The sequence below is a fragment of the Thamnophis elegans genome, chromosome 16 (genome assembly GCF_009769535.1).
Source record: "Thamnophis elegans isolate rThaEle1 chromosome 16, rThaEle1.pri, whole genome shotgun sequence".
Lineage (NCBI taxonomy): Eukaryota > Metazoa > Chordata > Lepidosauria > Squamata > Colubridae > Thamnophis > Thamnophis elegans.
Window position 1 is genome coordinate 28551926 of NC_045556.1, and position 23859 is coordinate 28575784.

Consider the following 23859-nt stretch of genomic DNA (forward strand, 5'->3'; position numbering starts at 1 on the left):
AACCCCCAACTCTCCTGTGAGATGGACCCATCCGATCCAGTTCCAGTTTGATGGCGGCGTCTCTCTCTCTCTCTCGCTGAATTCTCACCCATCGGGTGTTTTTTTGCCTCCGCGCAGGATCTGAAGGCAAACGAGTCCCGTCTGAAGGACATCAACAAGGTGGCAAATGACTTGGAGTCAGAAGGTCTTATGGCGGAGGAGGTTCAAGCAGTGCAACAGCAGGTTGGTTCAGGTTTTTCTGTTGGGGCCCGTCAGTGGAGCTGGCAGCAGATTCGGACAGTGAGGAGGTTGAGGAGGAAGATGGGCCAGTCCTGGAGTCTGGGGAAGGCTCAGATGAGGGCTCTGTGTCGGACGCAGAGAGGGGGCCAGAGCCATCTGACAGTTATCAGCTGCCTCCAGAGTCAGACATCAGTGAGGCAGAAGAACAGTGGAGCCTGTTCCTGATGTGCGCATATGTACAGGCTGCCAGGAAAAGGGAACAGCTAAGGAACAAGGGCCGACCCTGATGAATAGCAGTGTAGTTATTAGAATGTGGCCCCCTTTGCTTTTAGGAAATCCAAAGAAATTGAATTACTACTGATTCCCCCCCTCCTCCCCAAATTTGCCCCTTTTGCTGTTTGGGGGGGAAATGTCTTTTTTTAAAAATAGCATGACTTATCTCATTTTTTGAAATGCATGATGAACTTCTGATGTTCTAGAGAATGTAGATTCTTTCATCCAGAAATAATTGTTTGTGTCTTCTTCTTCTTTTATTTTTAGGAAGTCTATGGAATGATGCCACGGGTAAGTCTCTCTTCAAGCATGATAAAGGGGGGAAATTGGGATCTGGAAAAACAATAAGGGGCAGAAAAATAGAGATAGATCTGAAAGGTCCTTCCCCCTTAACAATTCTCCATCTTCTCTGTGTGCACCGTCTTACATGTTCAAAATGCCAAAAGAAAAGCATAACCTCACTTAACGTGGAAGCCAGCCTTGGTTTAAGTCCCTAAGGAGAAACAGAGAGGATTTTTTTCCTGCATGAATCTACCGTATTTTTCTGAGTATAAGACACACCTTTCCCCCCCAAAAGAGGGAGAAAATCTGGGTGCATCTTATACACTGAATACAGCATTTTTGGCCTCCTGAAACCCCACCCCATTTGCAAAAATGGACGTGCAGAGGGTTTGGGAGGCCTGCAAAGTGCTCGTAGGGGCTGGGGAGGGGAAAAATGGGCAAAAAATGGGCCTTTTTTGCTCGTTCCCAGCCCCCAGGAACATTCTACAAGCCTCCCAAAGCCTATGCATGCCCTGATTTTTGCAAAAAAAACGGGTCTTTTTTGCTCATTTTTGCCCCCAGGAGCACTTTACAGGCCTCTCAAACTCTCTGCATGCTCATAAAAAATGAGGCGTGCAGACGGTTTGGGAGGCCTGCAGAGTGCAAAAACTTCTTTAAAAAATTTACCTCAAAATCTTGGTGCGTCTGAAAAATAAAGTATGTATTATGGATATTTGGATTATGGATTTCCTGTCTGGCTGCTCTCAGAGGGTCAGATTAGGTAATTACCGTATATACTCGAGTATAAGCCGAGTTTTTCAGCCCACTTTTTGGGCTGAAAAAAGCCGCCTCGGCTTATACTCGAGTCAGTGAAAAATTTGCCCGAAATGGAGGAGAAAAAGGGGCGGGGCCATGCCACTGGGTGACGCTCGTGAATGGCCCGGCGCCCCTGTGAGTTTCCCCTCCCTCTGTGTCAGTTTGCCGCGCAGCGCGCACCGCACCATCCCCCCTCCTCACGTTCTAATGTAATGCAGGGCTGTCTTACGATTCCCCTTCCTCCCCCTCCTGCCACTCTGCAACGATGTCCCACCTCCTCCTTGTTATGGCAAGCAGCCACATAACGATGTCCCAGAGCTAGTTTACTGTTTTTCTTTGAAATAAATAATCAAAAACATTATTGGTATCTATTTTTATTTTTGAAATTTACTGGTAGCTGCTGCATTTCCCACCCTAGGCTTATACTCGAGTCAATAACTTTCCAGGTTTTTGTAGTAAAATTAGGTGCCTCGGCTTATATTCGGGCCGGCCTATACTCGAGTATATACGGTATCTCTTCAGCCTTTATTCTTGACACAGGGTTGCGTGTTGAGTCCCTTATTCTTTATGTGCATGACTTAATTCCCTAATAATGCTAGTAATACTATTACTAAATTTGCAGATGGTGGGACCTATCTCCAGGGGGTGTTGAGGATGAGTCTGCCTGTCGAGATGAGGTGGACTTGTTGCTTTCGTGGTGTGGACACCATAACATGGTCCGTAACCACAATAAGACCAAGGAATTTATAGTGGACTGTAGAAAGAATAGATCAGACACACAGCCCTTCCTTAGCAATGGAGACCGAGTGGAGCAAGTGGCCAGTTTTAACTTTCTGGGTGTTGTCATAAAAAGAGGACCTGACCTGTGGCAACTCACATTGCAGCCCTGGTCAAAAGGGCTCAGCAGAAATGATACAACCGGAGACTTTTCAGGAAACAACAACTGAATGGAAAACTGCTGGTGACCTCCGACTTCTGCAACATAGAGAGTATTTTAACTTACCGCACCTGTGTCTGATTTGCCAGTTGCACAGGGACAGATAGGATGTGCTCCAGAGGGTCATTGCCCAGAGGATCATGGGTTGCCATCTCCCCTCTTTGGAAGAGCTTTAGAGCTCCCGCTGCCTTAAGAAAGTTTAAAACATCCTTAAAGATTCATCTCATCCTGGGCATCCTTTCTTTTTTTTGAACTATTACCACATGGCAGCCGGTACAGGATAATAAAAACCAGAACAAATAGGCTGAAAAACAGCTTCTATCCCAGGGCAGTAACTGTACTGAATTCTGCTGTATAGTGCAATATTAATGCAATATCGGGGGTTTTCAATTCAGTTGTATAGAATGCGAAGGATGTGTGTTTTGTGTTTTATTTTTATTTTTATAGTTACAATGTACACCGATGAATTTAATTTCATTATAAACTACTAACTAGAAGTTGAAAAAAATAACACGGGGGGAAAATTTGTGGCTTCTGTTGGCAAGCTCTGAAGTTCTTTCTCTTCCCCCCCCCCCCCCCCCGATAATTCTTTCAAACAGGATGAAACAGATTCCAAGACCGCCTCTCCTTGGAAGGTAGGTCTCCTTTGAAAATAACGGGGCCTGGGACAGAAGGGGACAGAACATGTCTTTAGTTACCATTTTTGTGCAGTTAATGGGAGTGGGTTTTTTAAGTAATTCTTATTTTCAATTCCCGTTCTGTCTCCAGTCTGCAAGAATGATGGTACACACTGTAGCAACATTTAACTCCATCAAGGTAAGGAATCCCCTCCATCCAGTGGTGGGTGGGATTCAAAAAGTTTTACTACCGGTTCTGTGGGCGTGGCAGGGGAAGCTTTGATTTGGTTTGGTTTTATTGGACTTATATGCCGCCCTTCTCCCAAAGGACTCAGGGTGGCGTACAACATAAAAACACATTTGACAAAAGTTAAAAAAGATTAAATAGGAAATCCAATAACCTTCGAATTGACAATTTAAATCAAATTTAGGATTAAATTAAAATTAACAATTTAAAATTAATCATTTAATTTATTCTATTCAGGCCAGGCCGACTTGCAGAAAAAGCCAACTTTTTTAAGGATACTGTAAAATCTCCATTCCCTCCCCCACTCTAGTAAGACACCCCTAAGAACCCTTGGGGTGTGTGTTCTGTGAAGATACAGCCTGTTGTGCCTTAAAATGGCTTCTTCCATGCTGCCGTAAAATGGCTTCTACTGTGCAGCTCAGTGGAGTTGCCGTGGTAACGGCTTCACAGTACTCCACAAGGGGGCTCCCTTCAGTAAGGGGGCAAAATTCAACATTAGAAATTACGTTTGGTCCAGACATTTTCCCCCTAGAAATAAATACCCAGGCAATGGGTTATCGGCTAGCCGAGGGGGTGTCCAAACTTGGGAACTTTAAGACTTGTGACTTCAACTCCCAGAATTCCCCATCAGAGGAATTCTGGGAGTTGAAGTCCACAAGTCTTAAAGTTCCCAAGTTTGGACACCCCCTGGGCTAGTAGCTTATAAATGTCTTGCGTTAAGACACTTAATTAAGCCTTCCTTCCTTTAAAGGACATTGCTGCATGTCTTGCGCTGATGATACCCCCTTCTTTATTTTCTTGCGTTTTCCAGGAGCTGAATGAGCGCTGGCGGTCTCTACAACAGCTGGCTGAAGAGAGGAGCCAGCTGTTGGGAAGCGCCCACGAGGTCCAGCGATTCCACAGGTAAGGTCCGGTTGAGTTTTGGGCGGATTGGATGCAAAGGATTTTTTGCCTTCGACGTTCATACGTGTAGGTTGGCTGACCGGTCACCTGCCAAAGGGCTGGACAACAGCACAGTTATTCCTATTTCTTGTGGCCTTCCAGAGATGCTGACGAGACCAAGGAATGGATTGAAGAAAAGAATCAGGCGCTCAACACCGACAATTACGGGCATGACCTGGCGAGCGTGCAGGCTCTTCAACGCAAGCATGAGGGCTTTGAGAGGGACCTGGCAGCCCTGGGGGACAAGGTGAGAGAGGGGAGTGGAAAGAAATGGAATAGAAAAGGGAATGAATGGAATAAAAATGGAATGAAATAGAAAATGTAATGGAATAGAAAAGGGAATGGATGGAATAAAAATGGAATGAAATAGAAAATGGAATGGAATAGAAAAGGGAATGGATGGAATAAAAATGGAATGAAATAGAAAATGGAATGGAATAGAAAAGGGAATGGATGGAATAAAAATGGAATGAAATAGAAAATGGAATGGAATAGAAAAGGGAATGGATGGAATAAAAATGGAATGAAATAGAAAATGGAATGGAATAGAAAAGGGAATGGGTGGAATAAAAATGGAATGGAATAGGAAAGGGAATAGAATAGAAAATGAAGGAATAGAAAATGGAATGAATGGAATAAAAATGGAATGGAATAGAAAATGGAATGGAATAGAAAAGGGAATGAATGGAATAAAAATGGAATGGAATAGAAAAGGGAATGGAATAGAAAAGGGAATGGATGGAATAAAAAATGGAATGGAATAGGAAAGGGAATAGAATAGAATAGAAAATGAAGGAATAGAAAATGGAATGAATGGAATAAAAATGGAATAGAAAATGGAATGGAATAGAAAAGGGAATGGATGGAATACAAAATGGAATGGAATAGGAAAGGGAATGGAATAGAAAAGGGAATGGATGGAATAAAAAATGGAATGGAATAGGAAAGGGAATAGAATAGAAAATGAAGGAATAGAAAATGGAATGAATGGAATAAAAATGGAATGGAATAGAAAATGGAATGGAATAGAAAAGGGAATGGATGGAATACAAAATGGAATGGAATAGGAAAGGGAATGGAATAGAAAATGAAGGAATAGAAAATGGAATGAATGGAATAAAAAATGGAATGGAATAGAAAAGGAATAAAAAATAGAACGGAATAGAAAATGGAAAATGGAATGAAAAATGGAATGAATGGAACAAAAATGGAATGGAATAGAAAATGGAATGGAGTGGAAAATGGAATGGAATACAAAATGGAATGAAAAATGGAATGAATAGAATAAAAATGGAATGAAGAATGGAATGAATGGAATACAAAATGGAATGGAATAGAAAAGAGAATGAATGGAATAAAAATGGAATGGAATAGGAAAGGGGATGGAATAGAAAATGAAGGAATAGACAATGGAATGGAATCGAAAATGGAATGAAAAATGGAATGAATGGAATAAAAATGAAACGAATAAATGAAATAGAATAAAAATGGAATGGATGGAATAAAAATGGAATGAAATAGAAAATGGAATGGAATAGAAAAGGGAATGAATGGAATAGAAAATGGAATGGAATGGAAAATGGAATGGAATGGAAAATGGAATGGAATACAAAATGGAATGAAAAATGGAATGAATGGAATAAAAATGAAATGGAATAAATGAAATAGAATAAAAAATGGAATGAAATAGAAAATGGAATAAAAAATGGAATGGAATAGAAAATGGAATAGAATGGAAAATGGAATGGAATACAAAATGGAATGAAGAATGGAATGAATGGAATAAAAAAATGGAATGGAATAGAAAAAGGAACGGAATAAAAAATGAAATGGAATAGAAAATGGAATGGAATAGAAATAGAAATAATAGAAATAGAGCTAGAAGGGACCTTGGAGGTCTTCTAGCCCAGCCCCCTGCTCAAGCAGGAGAACCAATGCTATTTCAAATAAGTGACTATCCAGCCTCTTCTTAAAAAACCTCAGTGATGGAGCACCCACAACTTCTGAAGGCAAGCTGTTCCACTTGCTAATTGTCCTCACTGTTAAGAAGTTCATTCCAGGTTGTTTCTCTCTTTGGTTAGTTTCCATCCATTGTTTCTTGCCTTCTGGTGCTTCTGGGCAGCCCCTCAAATAATGGAACGCTACTATAATGTCACCCCTAGTTCTTCTTTTCTTTAGGCTAGCCAAACCCCCCCCCCCCCAAAAGTAGAAAAACTTCTCTCTTTTTTTTTTAGGGCCAAAAAATATTCCATCATCCCTGATCTCCTCCTCCTATCTCTCTCTGCTTCAGGTCAACTCTCTGGGAGAAACGGCAGAGCGGCTGATCCAGTCCCACCCTGAATCATCAGAAGATCTCCAGGAAAAATGCACCGAACTGAACCAGGCTTGGAACAGCCTTGGGAAACGGGCCAACCAGCGCAAAGAGAAGCTGGGCGAGTCCCACGACCTGCAGCGCTTCCTCAGCGACTTCAGGTGGGGCTCAGGGTTTTGGGGGCAAAGGCTCAGGATCCCCCCCCCCCCCCGAGACCTGCCTTGTGTAACCGGGTTGCTCTCTTACCTCCTGTCTGCCCAGGGACCTCATGTCTTGGATCAATGGGATCCGAGGCCTCGTGTCCTCCGATGAGCTGGCCAAGGACGTGACGGGAGCAGAAGCCTTATTGGAGAGGCACCAAGTACGTGAAGGCTCCCTGCAGGGTATAAAGATGGGTGGGCTTCAGAAATTTTTAGCAAGGGTTCTCTGCCCGGTTGCTGGTTGGCCGTGGCCTAGTCAGCCTCCTGCACCATGGTGGGACGAGGAGCATTTTTGCCCTCTCTGGGCTCCCGAGGCTTTCCTTGAACCTTAGGGAGGGAGAAAACGGCCTCCTCTAGGCTCCGGAGGCCAGAAACGGGCCCATTTCCGCCTCTCTCAAACTTCCGGTACGCCCATTTTTCACCCTCCTTGAGCCTCTGCGCGCACCCTGCACTTAGCTGCATCCAAAATGGGCCGCATGGGGACTCCTTGGAAGGGCGGGGCAAGGCGGGCAGGGCCAGCCAGGAGTGGGATTTGAGAGTTCTCTGAAGTGCACAGAATCTTAGGTAGTGGTTTTCCCGAACTCCCAGCAGCCCACCCCTGTCGAAGACCAGAGGTGGTATTCAGCTGTTTCGGACCTAAACCGGTAGTGGAAATCACGGCCACCCACCCCGGCTCTATGGCATCCCATTTAGGCATCAGTCTCCTGTTTTTCTTCACTTGTGATTCCATTCTTTCACCAAGGAATTCATAGGAGTAACCAGATCCCTGCCCAGGCCTAGGAGATTGGCCTGAAAAAGCCCATTGCTGATGGGGGACAAATTTGGTCAAGATTTTGGCCATTCTTAAGAGGTCTTTGGGAGTTAGCATTAAAAAAACGTGCATCGCCATTCCCTAAATACTGTGGTTTCTATGGCTGCAGATTTCCCTAGAAAGCCCGGGATTTCCCCTCCCCCCCAGGTCCTCAGCGCCTCACCTTTATGTCCAGGCTCCTGCTTGCCCACCCCTGTGAAGATCTTGCTCACCCAAGCCCATGCGTCTCCCACCCTCCCTTGCAGGAACACCGCACCGAAATTGACGCCAGAGCTGGCACCTTCCAGGCGTTTGAGCAGTTCGGACAGCAGCTCCTGGCCCGTGGCCACTATGCCAGCCCCGAGATCAAGGAGAAGCTGGACATCCTCGACCAGGAACGGGCAGACTTGGAAAAGGCCTGGGTCCAACGCCGAATGATGTTGGACCAATGTCTGGAATTGCAGGTACGCCCACGTGGTGAAAATATCCAACTCTTCCCCCTTTTGTGGCAGAGGTTAGTTCCTGGAATGTTGCCTCTGCCCTTTCCCAGAGGTGCTTTTCAAAAGGCAACTGGATTGTTTTTTTTAATTCTTGTTTCACTTCTCATCCACAAAGCTACTCATGTGTTCGGTCTCTCCCTCCCTCCCTCCCTCTCTCTCTCAACAAGCAATTGAAAATGACAGTAGGGTAAAATACAATAGTGATAGAGTAAAATACAATAATTCAATACATACATATGTAAAATAGAATAAAATGATGTGAAATTATTGTCAGGGTTCCAAATAGCATCCAAAAGTAAATCAGAGTCCAAGGCAAAGTATTGCTCAAAGTTCCAATTTATTAAGAGAGCCACGTTGGCACATCTGAAAACCTGAATCTGAAAGCTTCCCAGTTTTCCCCATCCAGTTGAAAGTTCAAAATCTTGCCCCCCACACCCACAAGTCCATCCCATGGTCCAATCTCCCACTGCCATGCGGGCAGTTCCACCCATCCAGGTCCGGTCAGGTGCAGAGGTGCAGAAACAAAGGATGACCCTGGCTTTCTAGAAAGAATATTGTTATGGCTACATATCATCTAACTCCGTACATTCCCCCCTCCCATTTCCCCACAATAGAAAATGCCTAGTAGGATAACAAAAAGTGTGGCAGGACAAAGATCCAAAAGAAAAGATGGCTGCAGGCCTGGCACACAGTGCCTCTCTAAGCGGTTTACAGAGTCAGCCTGTTGCCCCCAACAATCTGGGTCCTCATTTTACCCACCTCGGAAGGGCAGGAGACTGAGTCAACCTTGAGCCTGGTGGGATTCAAACTGCCAAATTGCAAGCAGCTGGCAGTCAGCAGAATTAGCCTGCAGTACTGCACTCTAACCACTGTGCCACCAAGGCTCATATACTTGATAAGCTGGTGGTAAATCAGCGCTCCTGTTGACTGACGAGGAGCCCTTCCCCAGAGGTTGATGTCCCTCACAGGCCCCAGTCTTAGGATCCAGTTCTGAACTGTTTTCCCCACCCAGTTGAAAGTTCAAGGTCTTGCCCCCATACCCATAAGTCCAATCTTCCACTGCCATGCTGGCAGTTCCACCCATCCAGTTCCGGTCAGGTACAGAGGTGCAGAGGCAAAGGATGACCTTGGCTTTCTAGAAAGAATTTAGTTATGGCTACGTAGTATCTAACCCCTCCCGTTTTCCCACAATAGAAAAGGCATAGTAGAATAATAGAAAGTGTGGCAGGCCAAAGACCCAAAAGAAAAGAAGGCTGCAGGCCTGACAGTTATATTTCTGTATCTCCCCTGCAATCTACCCTAATCAGGCCCACCTATGCCTATCTCCATAGACATTTAACTCCCAACCTGCTTGTGGCATGAGAGGAGACGATTGGCCACCACACGGGATTGACACGCCACCTGGGGCTACGCATTGGGTACGCATCACTCGACATTTCACCAACGTATATTTGTTTTTCCCTTTGCTTTAGCTCTTCCACAGGGACTGTGAGCAGGCGGAGAACTGGATGGCTGCCCGGGAGGCCTTCTTGAATACCGAAGATAAGGGGGACTCCCTGGACAGCGTGGAGGCCCTGATCAAAAAGCATGAAGACTTCGACAAGGCCATCAATGTCCAGGTGGGGTTGCTTTTGGAGCTGTAACCAATCCAGAAATTGATTACCAGCAATTTCATTAGGGCTTTCAATAGTTTTTATTAGTTTATCAAAATATAAGACATAGAAATGCAAAGGAAAATGAAGATAATGGGAAAATAAGCAGGAAGCAGCGAGTGCAGGGGCCGATGGGCATGGGAGCACTGCTACCACCGCTCCTCTCCCACCGTCTACTTGCCTGCAGCTGCAATGGACCAAGCTCTCCACCCACCCACCCTTCTGCTGCTGGGACACTGGAGCTTGGGTCTTGTCATGCCGGTGGAGCTACTCACGGCAGGACATCATGAGTCTTGCTGCACCAGTGGAGCCACTCAGAAGGGTGCCACGAGGCTGGTTGCGCTGGTGTGCAGTGTTGTGGTCCATTGGCACAATGAGCCTCGCCACATCCTGCCTAGAGTCGCTCTGCCGAGGTGACGAGCCTCACAGCGTCCATCTGTAAGCGGCCACAAGTGGCTGCAGAAGGAGTTGGGCTGTGGCGCAACAGATGTCGGGGCATGGATGCGGCGACTTCCAATCCTCCACCCCTGCCCTAGCTTGATTTTTACACCTCCCCACCCCACCTCAAAGAACCAGATGGTGGGTGGGGCTTAACTAGGGCTTATTTTTGGGGTAGGGCTGAAAAAAATCAGCCTAGCGCCTGTTTTTGGGGCAGGTCATGTTTTCAGGAAAAGACTAGAATAGAATTCTTTCATCATTTCCAAACTTCCTAATCATATAATATTCAGTTTGCTCTTTCTCCTTAATTGCTAATGAAGAAAGCTAAAAAAATAAGTACACAATGCACTTAAGATAGAGATATAAATAAGATGGAAACTGTTAGTATGCGTATGTTGAGAATAATGATGTTTCGTGTTGATATGATATTGTTACTAGAAGACATTAAGAAGAAAATTGGAGAGTTTTATAACGTTTAAATGCTCAATATATTATAATATTAAATTTAGGGAAATAACGATAATATGAATGTGAAAGAGGTGGCAAAAGAGGAACGATGGTTGTACCCAGACGACACACTGCCTCGGAGAAGATGGGATGTTTATTTTTGTAATTAAAAAATAATAAAACTCATAAAAAAGAAATAGAATAGAATTCTTTATTCGCCAAGTGTGAATGGACACATAAGGAATTTACGCGCATTTTTTTCCCACCGCTCAAACTTTGCTGCGAAGGCACTCTGCCCCACTGCCGATGTTCTTCCAATGTGTCCTTTTATTTATTTTTTTAGGAGGAGAAGATCGCCGCCCTCCAGTCCTTCGCCGACCAGCTGATTGCCGCCGATCATTACGCCAAAGGGGTCATTGCCACCAGGCGCCATGAGGTGCTGGACAGGTGAGAGTGGCTGCTGGGCCTGGGCCGCTACTTTGGTTTGTTGCACGCAAGTCCTCCCTGATGCCAACGAGGGTGTTCGGTTTTTGTAGGTGGCGTCGGCTGAAAGCTCAGATGATCGAAAAGAGGTCGAAGCTCGGAGAATCCCAAACTTTGCAGCAGTTCAGCCGAGACGTGGACGAAATCGAGGCCTGGATTAGCGAGAAGCTCCAAACGGCCAGCGATGAATCCTACAAAGATCCCACCAATATTCAGGTGAGCCCTGATTGGGACCCCAAAGACAGGTGGGTTGCGGCTGGCCAGGAAAGAACCTCAAACCGTGACTTATGGGTAAACAGGAGCAGTACGGTATAGTCCTCGACTTACAGCAGTTCATTTAGCGACCGAAATTACCACAGCGCTGGAAAAAGTGGCTCATGGTCATTTTTCACAGTTAACGACCGTTGCAGCATCCCCTTGGATGGCCACGTGCTGACAATTCGGGCACTTGGCCACTGACTCACGTTTATGACAGTCATCAGCGTCACCCTCTAATCCCCTTTTGCACAAGCCAGACTCACTTAAGAGCTGTGATGCTAGTTTGACACCTGCGGCGATTCACTTAACAATGATGGTGAGAAAGGTCATGACATGGGAGGCGAAACTCGCTGAGCAAATGCCTCACCTAACGGCAGACGTTTTGAGCTCGATTGCAGTTGTAAGTCGAGGACTGCCTGTCCTTAAGGCAGGTTGTCAGTCTCTTTTTTTCAGCACCGTTGTGACTTTGAACGGTCACTAAATGAATAGTTGTAAATCAAGGACTGCCTGTATCTGGAATTAACCTGATAAATTTAAGAATAGCAAAACTTTTCCTTACTTTGTAAGTCCTGAAATATGTGGGACTTTGGGAATCCTCAACTGGATTCTGTTAAACATTACCATATTTTTCGGACTATAAGACGCACTGGAGTATAAGACGCATCAAGATTTTGAAGAGGTAGATTAAAAAAAAAATTTGTTGAAAAAACGGGGCATGCAGACTTTGAGAGGCCTGCAAAGTGCTCTTGGGGACTGAGGGGGAAAAAAATCCACCTTCCCCCTCCCCTTCCTGGAGGTCCTCCGTATGTCAGAAATGGCCCATTTTCCGACCTCCAGTAGGGCCATTTTTCGCCCTCCCCAGGCTCCACAGAGGCTTTCTATGAGCCAGGGGAGGGCGAAAAACAGCCCAACGCGCAAACTGGAAGTTCGTTCCTGAACTTCCGATTTGTGCATTGGGTGGTTTTTCCCTCTCAAGGAAGCCTCCGGAGGGCGAAAAACGGCCAAAAATCAAGGCCGAAAATTAGCTGGCCAGCGCACACATGCACGCTGGAGCTATCAGGACAATATCTCGCGTGCCCTCAGTGGCACTTGTGCCATAGGTTCGATATCACGGCTCTCAGGGTGCAAATGACCAGTTGTCTGCAAGGAGCGTAAATCCTTCCATTCCCCACCATCCAGTCAGAGCTGAAGAAGCTTCTCATGTGAGAAGCGAAACCTCTTCTACAAAAAAAAAAAAACCCTCCAGGAAAGTCCAGTTGTCTCTTGAAAAAAGCACAACCTGATAGATGACGGAGAATCTCCCTAGGTATTTGCCTTTTTTTTTTTTTTTTTTGCCAATCTTCCTGCACACGCAGCTCTACACTCAGAAAATAAACCTGCTTTTTACGCAAGACTCAAAATCTTAAATCGCCCTTCCTGGATCAGCGGAGACGGCACTGATCTCTTCTTCTCTCTCTTCCCCCCGTCTGTTTTTTTTTTTTTAAATATAGCTTTCCAAACTCCTGGTAAGTTGAAAAAGCCCGCTTTGATTTGGCTTCATTTGTGTTGAAGTCTTAACGTTTCATCCACTCATTCTGCTCGTTCATTCTTTCGTTGTCGTCATCGTTTTTAATCACTCACTCGGTGATTGCTTTTTTTTCCTTTTTTTTTGGTCGTCGTTTTCGTTGTTTCCCCGCCTTGACGTGGTCTTGTCTTTTTTTTTTTTGGTTCTTGTTAAGTGCCTCTTCCCCCATTAACCTGTTCACTTTGCAGCATGAACTGCTTTGAGTTTGTCGGTGATCTGCCTGCATCACCTTATATATAAATATATTTATATCTATATATCTATATATATATTCCACCCAAGAGGAAGGAAGTTGAATCTTCTCTTGTCTCTGTCTTTCAAAGTCTTTTCTTTGGGCTGTTCTCAGTCCTGCTTCCCCCTACCCCCACATTAGAAATGTCAAATTGAACTCCTGTTATCAGGGTGGATTAAAAAACAGATTTTTAAAAATTTAAATGGGATTTTTTAAATATTTAAATCGATCTTATTTTTTATCAAATTTACAAGTGAAACTCAAAAAATTAGAATATCATGCAAAAGTTCATTTATTTCAGTACTGCAATTTGAAACTAATATATGAGATAAGACTCATTACATGCAAAGCATGTAATGTAGTTCAAGCCGTGATTTGTCATAATTGTGATGATTATGGCTTGCAGCTCATGAAAACCCCAAATCCACAATCTCAGAAAATTAGAGTATTACATGCAATCAATAAAACAAGGATTGTACATAGAACACTATCGGACCTCTGAAAAGTATAAGCGTGCATATGTACTCAGTACTTGTTTTGGGCCCCTTTTGCAGCAATTACTGCCTCAATGCGGTGTGGCATGGAAGCTATCAGCCTGTGGCACTGCTGAGGTGTTATGGAAGACCAGGATGCTTCAGTAGCGGCCTTCAGCTCTTCTGCATTGTTCGGTCTCATGTGTCTCATCTTTCTCTTGGCAGTGCCCCATAGATTCTCTATGGGGTTCAGGTCAGACGAGTTTGCTGGCGAATCAAGCACAGTAATCCCACGGTCATTGAACCAGGTTTTGGTGCTTTTGGCAGTGTGGACAGCTGGAAAATGAAGTCAGCATCCCCATAAAGCTCGTCTGTGGAAGGAAGCATGAAGTGCTCCAAAATCTCCTGGTAGACGGCTGCGTTGACCCTGGTCTTAATGAAGCACAGTGGTCCAAAGTCCTGTTGCTCAGTGGTCCTAAGTCCTCTTTTCTGATGAGAGCAACTTTTGCATCTCATTTGGAAACCAAGGGCCCAGAGTATGGAGGAAGAATGGAGAGGCCAATCAAGCACAGTAATCCCATGGTCATTGAACCAGTTTTTGGTGCTTTTGGCAAAAGTTGCTCTTATCAGAAAAGAGGACTTTGGACCACTGAGCACCTGCGGGACAGAGATGACAGTGGCTCTTTAAAAACTATGATTTAAATGGAGTTGATGTAAATCAAGCCTTTTTACTAGTGATTTAAATGGTGGTTTAAATGGAGTTGATTTAAATCGAATCCACCCTGCCTGTTATGCTCCCCAACTGGTTGGCCATCAGCCTTCAGAAGGGGAGAAGGCTGGAGAAGCTGCGCCCAGCCCATTGCTCTTGTCTCCCTAGATGGGGTCTCCCCTTTGCAAACACGGCTAGAACTGGTGCATTATGGTCGAGAGAAAGCGACCAATAGAAACACTGGGGAGGGGGAGAGGGGTCAACAAGGAATGGGGTCTCTTCAGGGTGGTTGGCACTGCCCACCCGCCCTGGTGCTATCCTGTCCTATATAGTCGCCATATTTTTCATGCCGCGCGCATTTGCGCAACCTCACATTTTTGGTTCTGGGCGAACCGCTTGTTGTCCTTGACAATCTGCAGCGAGGTCTAAAAAAATCACATCCCTCCTGGTCTTGTTCAGTGGGGGGGGGCGAAGCTAACATCTGGCTAGATGCCTCCACTCAACTCTTCCTTTGACCTAACAGCTGGGTTCACACAACACTCCAAACCAACAGTACCCAACCATTGTGAACGGCGGTCTGGCTTGGGTGTGTTTGTGAAAGGAATGAGGAGGCAGGCGCGATAGGTTGGCGCGCGCTCAGCTCTACTCGCGCCAAAGAGAAGAGCATCCTTTGGGGCGCGGTTTCGTGCTCCCATCTCCTGAATGAACGCTTTTGCAAAGGGATGGAAGGCCTTGAAACCGCATAAGATTGTCCTGTCCCCCCAAAGCCTTTTGTCCCTTCACAAAAGCTTTTGGCATGAAGAAGAGCCGCCTTTGGGGTGGGGGCGGTCTCGTGATGCTCCTTCAGATTCGCTGCGGCTGCCCAGCACCCCAAAAGCGGGTTGGATGTCCTGCGCAGGCGCCCTCTGTGAGTGCCAAGCTGAGCAGGGCGCGCTCGTCCTACTCGGCCTCTTCACCGCTTTGCTCTTTGGAGCGTGGGGGAGCAGGCGGCTCGGCGGGAGGGGTGTGTGGGAGATGGGAACCGGGATGTGCGAATGGGAGGCCAGCCTGCGCACGTACGCAGCTCCCACTCGTGCGAGAGAGAAACCTTTGGGACACTGCTCGGGCCAGGGGAGCTGAACGTGCCCACTGGCCCATTTCTTGCGTGGCCCAGTTCCGAATTGGCCACAGCCCAGGTGACCTCAAGTGAACAAAAGAGTGCAGCCTCATCCCCGTAAGAGACCAAATTAAGGGGCGGGGGGGGGGGGGGAGCAGTGGCATTTATTTTGTGTGTGTGAGCCCAGCTCATGACTCGTTGTGTGTGTGTGTGTGTGTGTGTCCTTTTCTCTCTCTGTCTCTCTTTTTCCTTCCTTCCCCTCTTCTGTGTGGAAAGGGTTAGGGGGAACTGCCCAGAAAAACTTAAGGAGGAAGGGGGCTTTGTCTTTTGATGATTAAGCAGCAGGTGAGATAGTGGGGAGGGGGCAGCCTATCAGCCGGCAGCTTCCAGCAAAGGTGGTTTATCCACATAAAACAGCCCTGTCACTTCCTGCCAGTTTCATTCTATGCCCTGTTGTGCTACCCATTTTGCCCTGTGCAGCTCAGTTTTCATGGCCAACCCCCCCCCCTCCTTTTTAAAATTCACACATGAAACAGAACCCTCCTGATGGGTGACACTATAATCCCCATCACCCTTGGGATATCGTGAGTTCCAGAGTCCATGTGCCTCAGCCCCTGGCGACCCCCAATAGGTCCAGCAACCTCTTGCAAATGAATCCCCCCCTTTGTTCCTGAATAGGCAGAAAACCCTGCTGACGCTTCCTCCTTCAAGGAGGTAAACGGAGATTTAAGTTCGGAGTGGCAGCCCTGGAATTAGTTTAAATAAACTTGGTCCTGCCCTTAAAAACCCATCATGAGCCTTTCTCCAGTTGTTTTAACAGTTTGCTGTTCTGCTACCTTCAGAGTAAGCATCAGAAGCACCAGGCCTTCGAAGCCGAGCTGCACGCCAATGCGGACCGAATCCGCGGTGTCATTGATGTCGGGAATTCCCTCATTGACCGCGGTGCCTGTGCCGGCAGCGAAGAGGCGGTGAAGGTAGGCGTTGCCCTCCATGCTTTGTCCACCAGGAGTAAAAATTGCATGCAAATATGAATTCCTATTTAACGGAGCGAGAAGAATGAGATTAGGAGAGCCTCTTTCAATAAAAGGTGGTTTTTCTACTTAAGGCAAGGGTTGGCCACCTCTGGAGCTGCATGTAGCTCTTTCATCCCTCTGCTGTGGCTCCCTGTCTCCAGTTGGCTCCACCATTGATATGTGGTTTTGGTTAGGACAAGTAGAGGAAAAAAGACACCATGCTAGGAGGAGACTCTATGGTGGGTGAACCAGACGTCCGGTCTGCAGAGGAAAAAGGATGCCATGCTAGGAGGAGACTCTATGGTGGGGGAACCAGACTTCCGGTTGGCTCCAGAATTGAAAGGGGGGGGGGGCTTTCCGGTTAGGATCTTTGCTGCTCTTTGAGTATTTAAGGTTGCCGATCCCTGATGAGGTATGAGGTTTCCCTGATTTTATGCCCGGTGAGACGGCTCTTTCAACCTCTCAGTGCTTCTATGCTAACCATGCAGAGGAAAAGGACAATTTGGTTGGTCAGAAAATGGCTTTCTCTAGAATGGGACGAAGGGATTCAGTGGCTAAGACGCTGAGCTGGTCGATCAGAAAGGTTGGCGGTTTGAATCCCTAGCGCCACGTAACAGAGTGAGCTCCCGGGACTTGTCTCAGCTCCTGCCAACCTAGCAGTTCAAAAGTACAAAAAAAATGCAAGTAGAAAAATAGGAACCACCTTTGGTGGGGAGGGAACAGCGTTCCGTGCGCCTTGGGCGTTGAGTCATGCCAGCCACAGGACCATGGAGGGGACAGCTCTGGCTCTTTGGCTTTGAAATGGAGATGAGCACCGCCCCCTAGAGTCGGGAATGACTAGCACATATGTGCGATGGGAACCTTTACCTTTACCTAGAATGGGAAGGCCAGCAGAGAACTCGCATTGCCAGGAAAGTCACTGTCCAGTTTTCTTCTGTCAGCTGATAAATTCCCTTTTCTTCCCTGTGGATAAGCTCAATTTCCTGGAGCAGATTCCAGGGAGCCTGAAGGGAGAAGCTCCCCTGCCCGGACTTCCTTCTCCCACCCTTAGCTCGGTTTTCCTTTCCTTTCTTCCATTGGCAGTCTCGCTTGGCAGCTTTGGCTGACCAGTGGGAGTTCCTGGTGCAGAAATCGGCCGAGAAAAGCCAGAAGCTGAAGGAAGCCAACCGGCAGCAGAATTTCAACACTGGAATCAAGGATTTTGATTTCTGGCTTTCCGAGGTAGCTCCCTTCCCCTTTCGTCCTCTTTCGGGGGGCTCTGGCGAGTCGAGGCCTTGGGCACCTTTGAATATTGGAAACCCAGAGTTGTCCTGGAGAAATATGGCAGCCCTCCTTCAGTTGGCATGTCGGGCTTCTTTGCAGGTGGAAGCTCTCCTGGCATCTGAAGATTACGGGAAAGATTTGGCATCGGTGAACAATCTCCTGAAGAAGCACCAGTTGCTGGAAGCGGACATCTCTGCCCATGAGGTGGGAATCCCCAGACATGTTCTTGCACTTAAATGGTGCCTCCTTGATTAACCGTCGATTAACCGCAGACTAATGTGGGTCACAGTGGCTCAGTGGCCAAGACGCTGAGCTTGTCGATCAGAAAGGTCGGCGTTTTGAATCCCTAGCGCTGCATAACGAAGTGAGCTCCCGTGACTTGTCGCAGCTTCTGCCAACTGAGCCGTTCGAAAGCACGTAGAAAAATAGGGACCACCTTTGGTGGGAAGGTAACAGCTGTCAGGGTTCCAAATAGCATCCAAAAGTAAATCAGAGTTCAAGGCAAAGTATTTCTCAAAATTCCAATTTATGAAGAGAGCCATGTTGGCACATCAGGGAAAACCCGAATCTAAAAGCTTCCTGGTTTTCCCCACCCAATTGAAAGTTCAAGATCTGGCCCCCACACCCACAAGTCCATCCCAGGGTCCATGTTAGGTAAGCTCCCCCATTGGGAGAGCGAGTACGTTCAGCGAAGCGTTGTGAGAGTTGTGTTGGAGAACACACAAACCAGCATACAGAGACACTGCAGTTTAAATAGGCTATTACTTTTGTGGAAATAGAGGTATCAGAGTCCATCAAACAGTCCAAGTCATACACGGATAAGTCATTCATTCATCAATGTCTCTCAGTAAAGGGATAATCCAAATAACATAGTCCAGTAATCATATAATCAGGTCAGTACTCAAAGTTTGCTAAGAGTTGCAAAACTTACAATAGCTCACGGCACTTTCTAATAGCCAGCTTCCAAAACACTCAGATCAGATCAGCCCAGCATCTAAGGAAACAGAGAGCTAACAGTCATTCTGGCTCCCTCTTATGGCCGACTGAGGAAAACAGCAACCAATCACATTTTACAGTATGATTTAAAGAAACAGGTACAACATTGTTACATGGTTTATAGCCAACCCCAACTGTTAGATTATATTCCTAACAGTCCATGACTATGACTGTAAATCCTCCCTCGAAATACTTTGCTGGATGTGAAGAAACAGAATTCACAGTCAATTAATAAAAGGGTTTTTGTCGGGACCAGGAGTTTGCTTCAGGCTCTTGGGAAGCCTCAGTCAGAACAATTCTGTCATTCCTTCCTGGAGAGCTCTTCCTCATGTCTTGGGGGGGGGGGGGGGTGTCCTTTTTTATGTCTTTGTTCAGGACCGTCTGAAGGACCTCAACGGCCAAGCTGACAGCCTGATGACCAGCAGTGCTTTTGACACCTCCCAAGTCAAGGACAAGCGTGACACCATCAACGGGCGTTTCCAGCGGATTAAGAACATGGCAGCCGGCCGGCGGGCAAAACTGAACGAATCCCACCGTTTGCACCAGTTCTTCCGAGATATGGACGATGAGGAGTCCTGGATCAAGTACGGATTTTGGCCACTTGGTAGGGAATCTTGAATCTCCCTGGAAGGACCTTCGGTTGACCTTCTTCCTTTTCCCCTTTCGATACTCAAGGGAGAAGAAGCTGCTGGTCAGCTCGGAAGACTATGGGAGGGACCTCACTGGGGTGCAGAACCTGAGGAAGAAACACAAGCGCCTGGAAGCAGAATTGGCTGCGCACGAACCTGCAATCCAGGTAAGGAAGGTTGGGGAGGGGGAACGTCCTTTGAAAGGGCAAGGAGAGAGCGAGAATTCCATCTGGGAATGAAAATGTTACCTAAAATCACTGTGTGGTGAGTTAGGCAGCTAGGTAAATTTGAAGAAGGAAAGAGGGAGGGGAAGGGAGGGAGGAAGATGAGAGAGAGGAAGGGAAGGGAGGGAGGGAGTAAGAGGAAGGAAAGGAGAGAGGGAGGGAGGAAGAGGCGGGAGAGATGGGAATGAGAAAGGGAGGGAGATGGGAATGAGCGGAAGGGGAAGAAGGGAAGAAAGGAAGATGAGAGGGAAAGATGAAAGGAGGTGGGATTGAGAGGAAGGAAAGGGAGGGAGAGAAAGAAGGGAGGGAGGTGGGAATGAGTGAAAGGGGAAGAAGGAAAGGAAGATGAGAGGTAGAAGGACAGGAGGAGGGTGGGATTGAGAGGAAGGAAAGGAGGGAGGAAGATGAGAGAGGGGAGGGGAGAAGGAGGGAAAGGGGGGGAGGATAGGAAGGAAAGGGAGGGAGGAGGTGGGAAGGAAGGAAGAGGAGGAAGATAAGGAAGGAAGGGCGGATTGAGAAGAAACGAAGGAGGGAGGAAAGAAGGAGGGAGAGGAGGGAGGGAGGAAGAGGAGGGTGAGAAGGGAGGGAGGTGGGATTGAGAGGAAGGGGAAGAAGGGAAGGAAGGAAGATGAGAGAAGGAAAGATGGGAGGAAGGTGGGATTGAGAAGAAGGAAAGGAGGGAGGAAAGAAGGAAGGAAGAGGGGGGAGGGAGGAAGGAAGGAAAGAAAAGGAAGGAAGGAAGCCTAGAGCCTAGGCCTATCTTGGTAATCTGTTCCACTTTGTAAAACTGGAAATTTTAGAGATCCATGGAGGGAAATTTTATCTTGGAGGACAGAAACGTTGGGCTAAAGTCTGTGCTAGATGAAAGACGTCCCACTGAACTTTTGCCTTCCGCAAGGGCTGCCCAGACATTCCCCAGCCTGAGGCTTTGGACCTCATTCCAATGAATCCCGGTTGATCTTCTTTTATTTTTTGCTTTGAAATCTCTTCAAAGTCCTTACAGTCTTGAGCGTGGCAGACAAAGTTATTTAGGTGCATCACAGTGTGTTAAAAACGAAGAAAAGTTAAACCTGGAAGCCACCATTCAGCCAAGGGGGGGGGGGGAGCAGAATTGACTCTGTTTAGCGCTGCTGCAACGTGCGATTGGGTTTCTTGGGCAGGGCGTGCTGGACACAGGCAAGAAGTTGTCCGATGACAACACAATCGGAAAAGAGGAAATCCAGCAGCGATTGGCTCAGTTTGTGGAACACTGGCAAGAGCTGAAGCGGCTGGCAGCTGCACGGTAAGGACTCAGATGTTGGCAGCCTTATTGAACTAAGACCCAAATGGCGCTGTGGCAGAATTTGTAAAGGCAAGACGTCGCAAAGGTGGCCTCGAGGTGGAGCTCTTGCTTCACAATCAGGAGGCTGAGTTCAATTCTAGGTAGAGGCTGATATTTCTCTTTCTGGGGACAGTGAGGATTTATCTGCTGGGGGGAAAAAACTCTGCATTGGCGAACAGGAAGGGCATCTGGCCAGTAACCCCCCAGCTCCATTCAGTTGCCTAGGCTCCACCCCACAAGGGATTATGGGGTCATTAAACAACAATAACAAAAAAGAAGCAGCAAAAGGAAGGACCAGTAAGCCAGTGGTGGGTTCCAGATCCTGTCGCAACTGGTACACTGCACGCATGCGCACCCACCGCCCTGCGATGCTCCAGTTGCTCGGTGGAATTCGCAGAGGCGCCGTATACCGTGTGTGCGCAAATGGCCCGGTTGGCTTAAACACAGATAAGGAACGCAGGCGGGAGGACAGGTTCTCCAAAACACCATTCTGGTATTGTGGCCGCTGCTCCCAGCTACCACCGGTACGCCCGTACCGGGGCGTACCGGCCAGAAACCACCACTGCATTGAGCCCCACAGCCTTTGAAAACACCCAGGAAGGAAAAAGGCCCCGCCTTCCTTTTGATAGACAGGCTGAAGATGCATAATTAATATATACATAAAGTAATGCATATTCATTTTCTCTGCCTCCTCCTCTTTCCAGCGGTCAGCGGCTCGAGGAGTCTCTCGAATATCAACAGTTTGTGGCCAACGTGGAAGAAGAGGAGGCCTGGATTAACGAGAAGATGACTCTGGTGGCCAGCGAGGACTACGGAGATACCCTGGCAGCCATACAGGTAAGCAAAGAAAGAGCAGGTTTATCAGGTGCCCAGGTGAGCATCATGTAGCGCTGTGATTGTTGATTTGAGCAGGGTGTCTCTGTCTCTGTCTGTGTGTGTTCCAGCATAACTCTGGAACGCCTGGGCTGCTGAAATGAAAAGGAATGAATTATATCTATAGTGTCAAATCACAGTACTTTTGACAGTGATAGGGTGCATTTTGGATTGAAGTTCGTGTGTGTGTGTGTGTGTATTTGTGTTTCTTTGTGTGTGTGTTCCAGCATTACTTTGACTTGACATTATAGATATAATTCATTCGTTTTCCTGTCTAATACAGGATTAGCGTAAATAAATTCCCCGGGGTTTTAACTAGTAATAAAATAAAAAAATAAAACAAATTAAAATAAAATAAAGTAAAATGATTAATAATTAAATAAAATGGTGAGTCTTGTGTAAAGTCAACCTGGACTTCATTCAGTGCCATGAATGAATACAGGTAGTTCCCCGATTTACAACAGCTCATTTAATGAGCATTCAAAGCAAAAGCAGCACTGGAAAAACGACTTACAAATGGTTTTTCATGCTTACGACCGTTGCAGCAATCCCATGGCCACTTGATCAAAATCCAGACACTTGGCAAGTCACTCCTATTTATGACGGTCGAAGCGTCCTGGGTGGGGGTGTGTGTCACGTGATAACTCTTTTGAGACCTGACAAGCCATGTCGATGGGAAAGCTGTATTAGCTTAACAGCCAACTTAATGGCAGAGATTCACTTAACAACGGTGGCGAGAAAGGTCGTAAAATGTGGCAGAACTCACGTAAAAATGTCTCACTTAACGACATAAATTTTGGGCTGAATTGTGTTCATAAGTTGAGGACTACCTATATAAATGCTATGAACGGATGCACGAAAAGTTTACAATTCCACTTCGCCCTTTTGGAAAGCGTTCGCTGCTATATACCGTATTTTTCAGAGTATAAGACGCAGCTCCCCCCCCAAAAAAGAGCATGGAAATGATGGTGTGTCTTATACACAGAATATAGCCATTTTTGCCCTCCCGAAGCCCCGCCTCCGCATCACATTTTTGTGAAAAATGGGGGGGGGGGTTGCCTTAGCCCAGCCCAGCTGAAGCCTGCAGAGTGCTCCTGGAGATCAGGGAGGACAAAAACTTCTTTTTCTTACTTACCTCTTTCTTAAATCTTGGTGCATCTTATATACCGGTGCATCGTGTAGTCCTAAAAATATGGTAGCTGTTCTTCTCCACGTGCTATGAAGAGCTATGACACCCAGCTTGCTTGTTGGTGGCCTTGTCTACCGTTACTCAACCCTGAATGGTCCAATCTTGGTAACTGCCTTCTTGGTAACTCCCACGCCCCCGTGGGAGTCTGAATCTGCAGGGGAAGATGAGCTGGAACAAGAACTGACAGCGAGTGAGAGGGGCAGCTCCATTGGCCTTGGAGGAAACTGGGGAAACTGGGGCAGAGTCAGTCCAGGCAAGGCTTTTGCAGAATTAGTAAGGCCTGGAGGCAGGGAGGAAAAGAGGCAGGATGAAAATGAGAGACAAGAGCTCAGGCGAGGAGCAAGAACCTCCCACTCCTGATCCAAGAGCTCAGAGAGTGCAGAGAAGGCATGAACAGTGCAACCTAAGCTTCCTGAACTCTTTGATTTGCCTTTGTTTTGCCAAGTACATTTGGGATTTATTGCTGCGCAGCCTTGGTGCAGGCAGTGCTGGGCTGGATTAATTTCAGCTAGAGGCTGCTTGAGGTTTTTGGGGGGATTTTTTCTCACTCTGCTCAGGGACTTGCCAGAAACATGGGGGCGTTTTGGGGAGATTTGGAGCAATAAAGGGGCAGTTTGAATTGCCAGCTGTGAGGCATTTAGCCCCCTCGAGACTGGCAAAAATGTATCCGAACTTAAATCCAAACTGTTGGAAATGTAAACAATCTTCTTTGATGCATGGTGGTTATGCCCAAAAGCAAAAAAATATTGGACTAAAATGCAAAAATGGTTACAGGAAATGACAAACACCCAAACAGAGAGTTCAAAGCAGAATTGTTCCTTCTGGGGATTATTAAGGGAAAATATACGAAAGAGATAAAATACTTAATTTTGCACATAATTACAGC

At 46.7% G+C, this 23859-nt stretch overlaps 1 protein-coding gene across 1 annotated transcript in view; it reads left to right on the forward strand.

Moving 5' to 3' along the window:
* Nucleotides 1-23859, forward strand: part of SPTAN1 (spectrin alpha, non-erythrocytic 1) — a 97925-nt gene that overhangs the window by 54147 nt on the left and 19919 nt on the right. The window contains exons 25-44 of the mRNA XM_032233158.1: nt 118-222; nt 760-783; nt 3106-3141; nt 3275-3322; nt 4182-4273; nt 4415-4559; nt 6603-6784; nt 6885-6984; nt 7880-8077; nt 9586-9732; nt 10994-11097; nt 11187-11349; nt 12882-12896; nt 16308-16439; nt 17562-17699; nt 17841-17945; nt 19113-19321; nt 19413-19533; nt 20751-20872; nt 21616-21748. Coding sequence (XP_032089049.1) covers nt 118-222; nt 760-783; nt 3106-3141; nt 3275-3322; nt 4182-4273; nt 4415-4559; nt 6603-6784; nt 6885-6984; nt 7880-8077; nt 9586-9732; nt 10994-11097; nt 11187-11349; nt 12882-12896; nt 16308-16439; nt 17562-17699; nt 17841-17945; nt 19113-19321; nt 19413-19533; nt 20751-20872; nt 21616-21748 — 2319 coding nt within the window. The remainder of the gene's footprint in view (nt 1-117; nt 223-759; nt 784-3105; nt 3142-3274; nt 3323-4181; nt 4274-4414; nt 4560-6602; nt 6785-6884; nt 6985-7879; nt 8078-9585; nt 9733-10993; nt 11098-11186; nt 11350-12881; nt 12897-16307; nt 16440-17561; nt 17700-17840; nt 17946-19112; nt 19322-19412; nt 19534-20750; nt 20873-21615; nt 21749-23859) is intronic.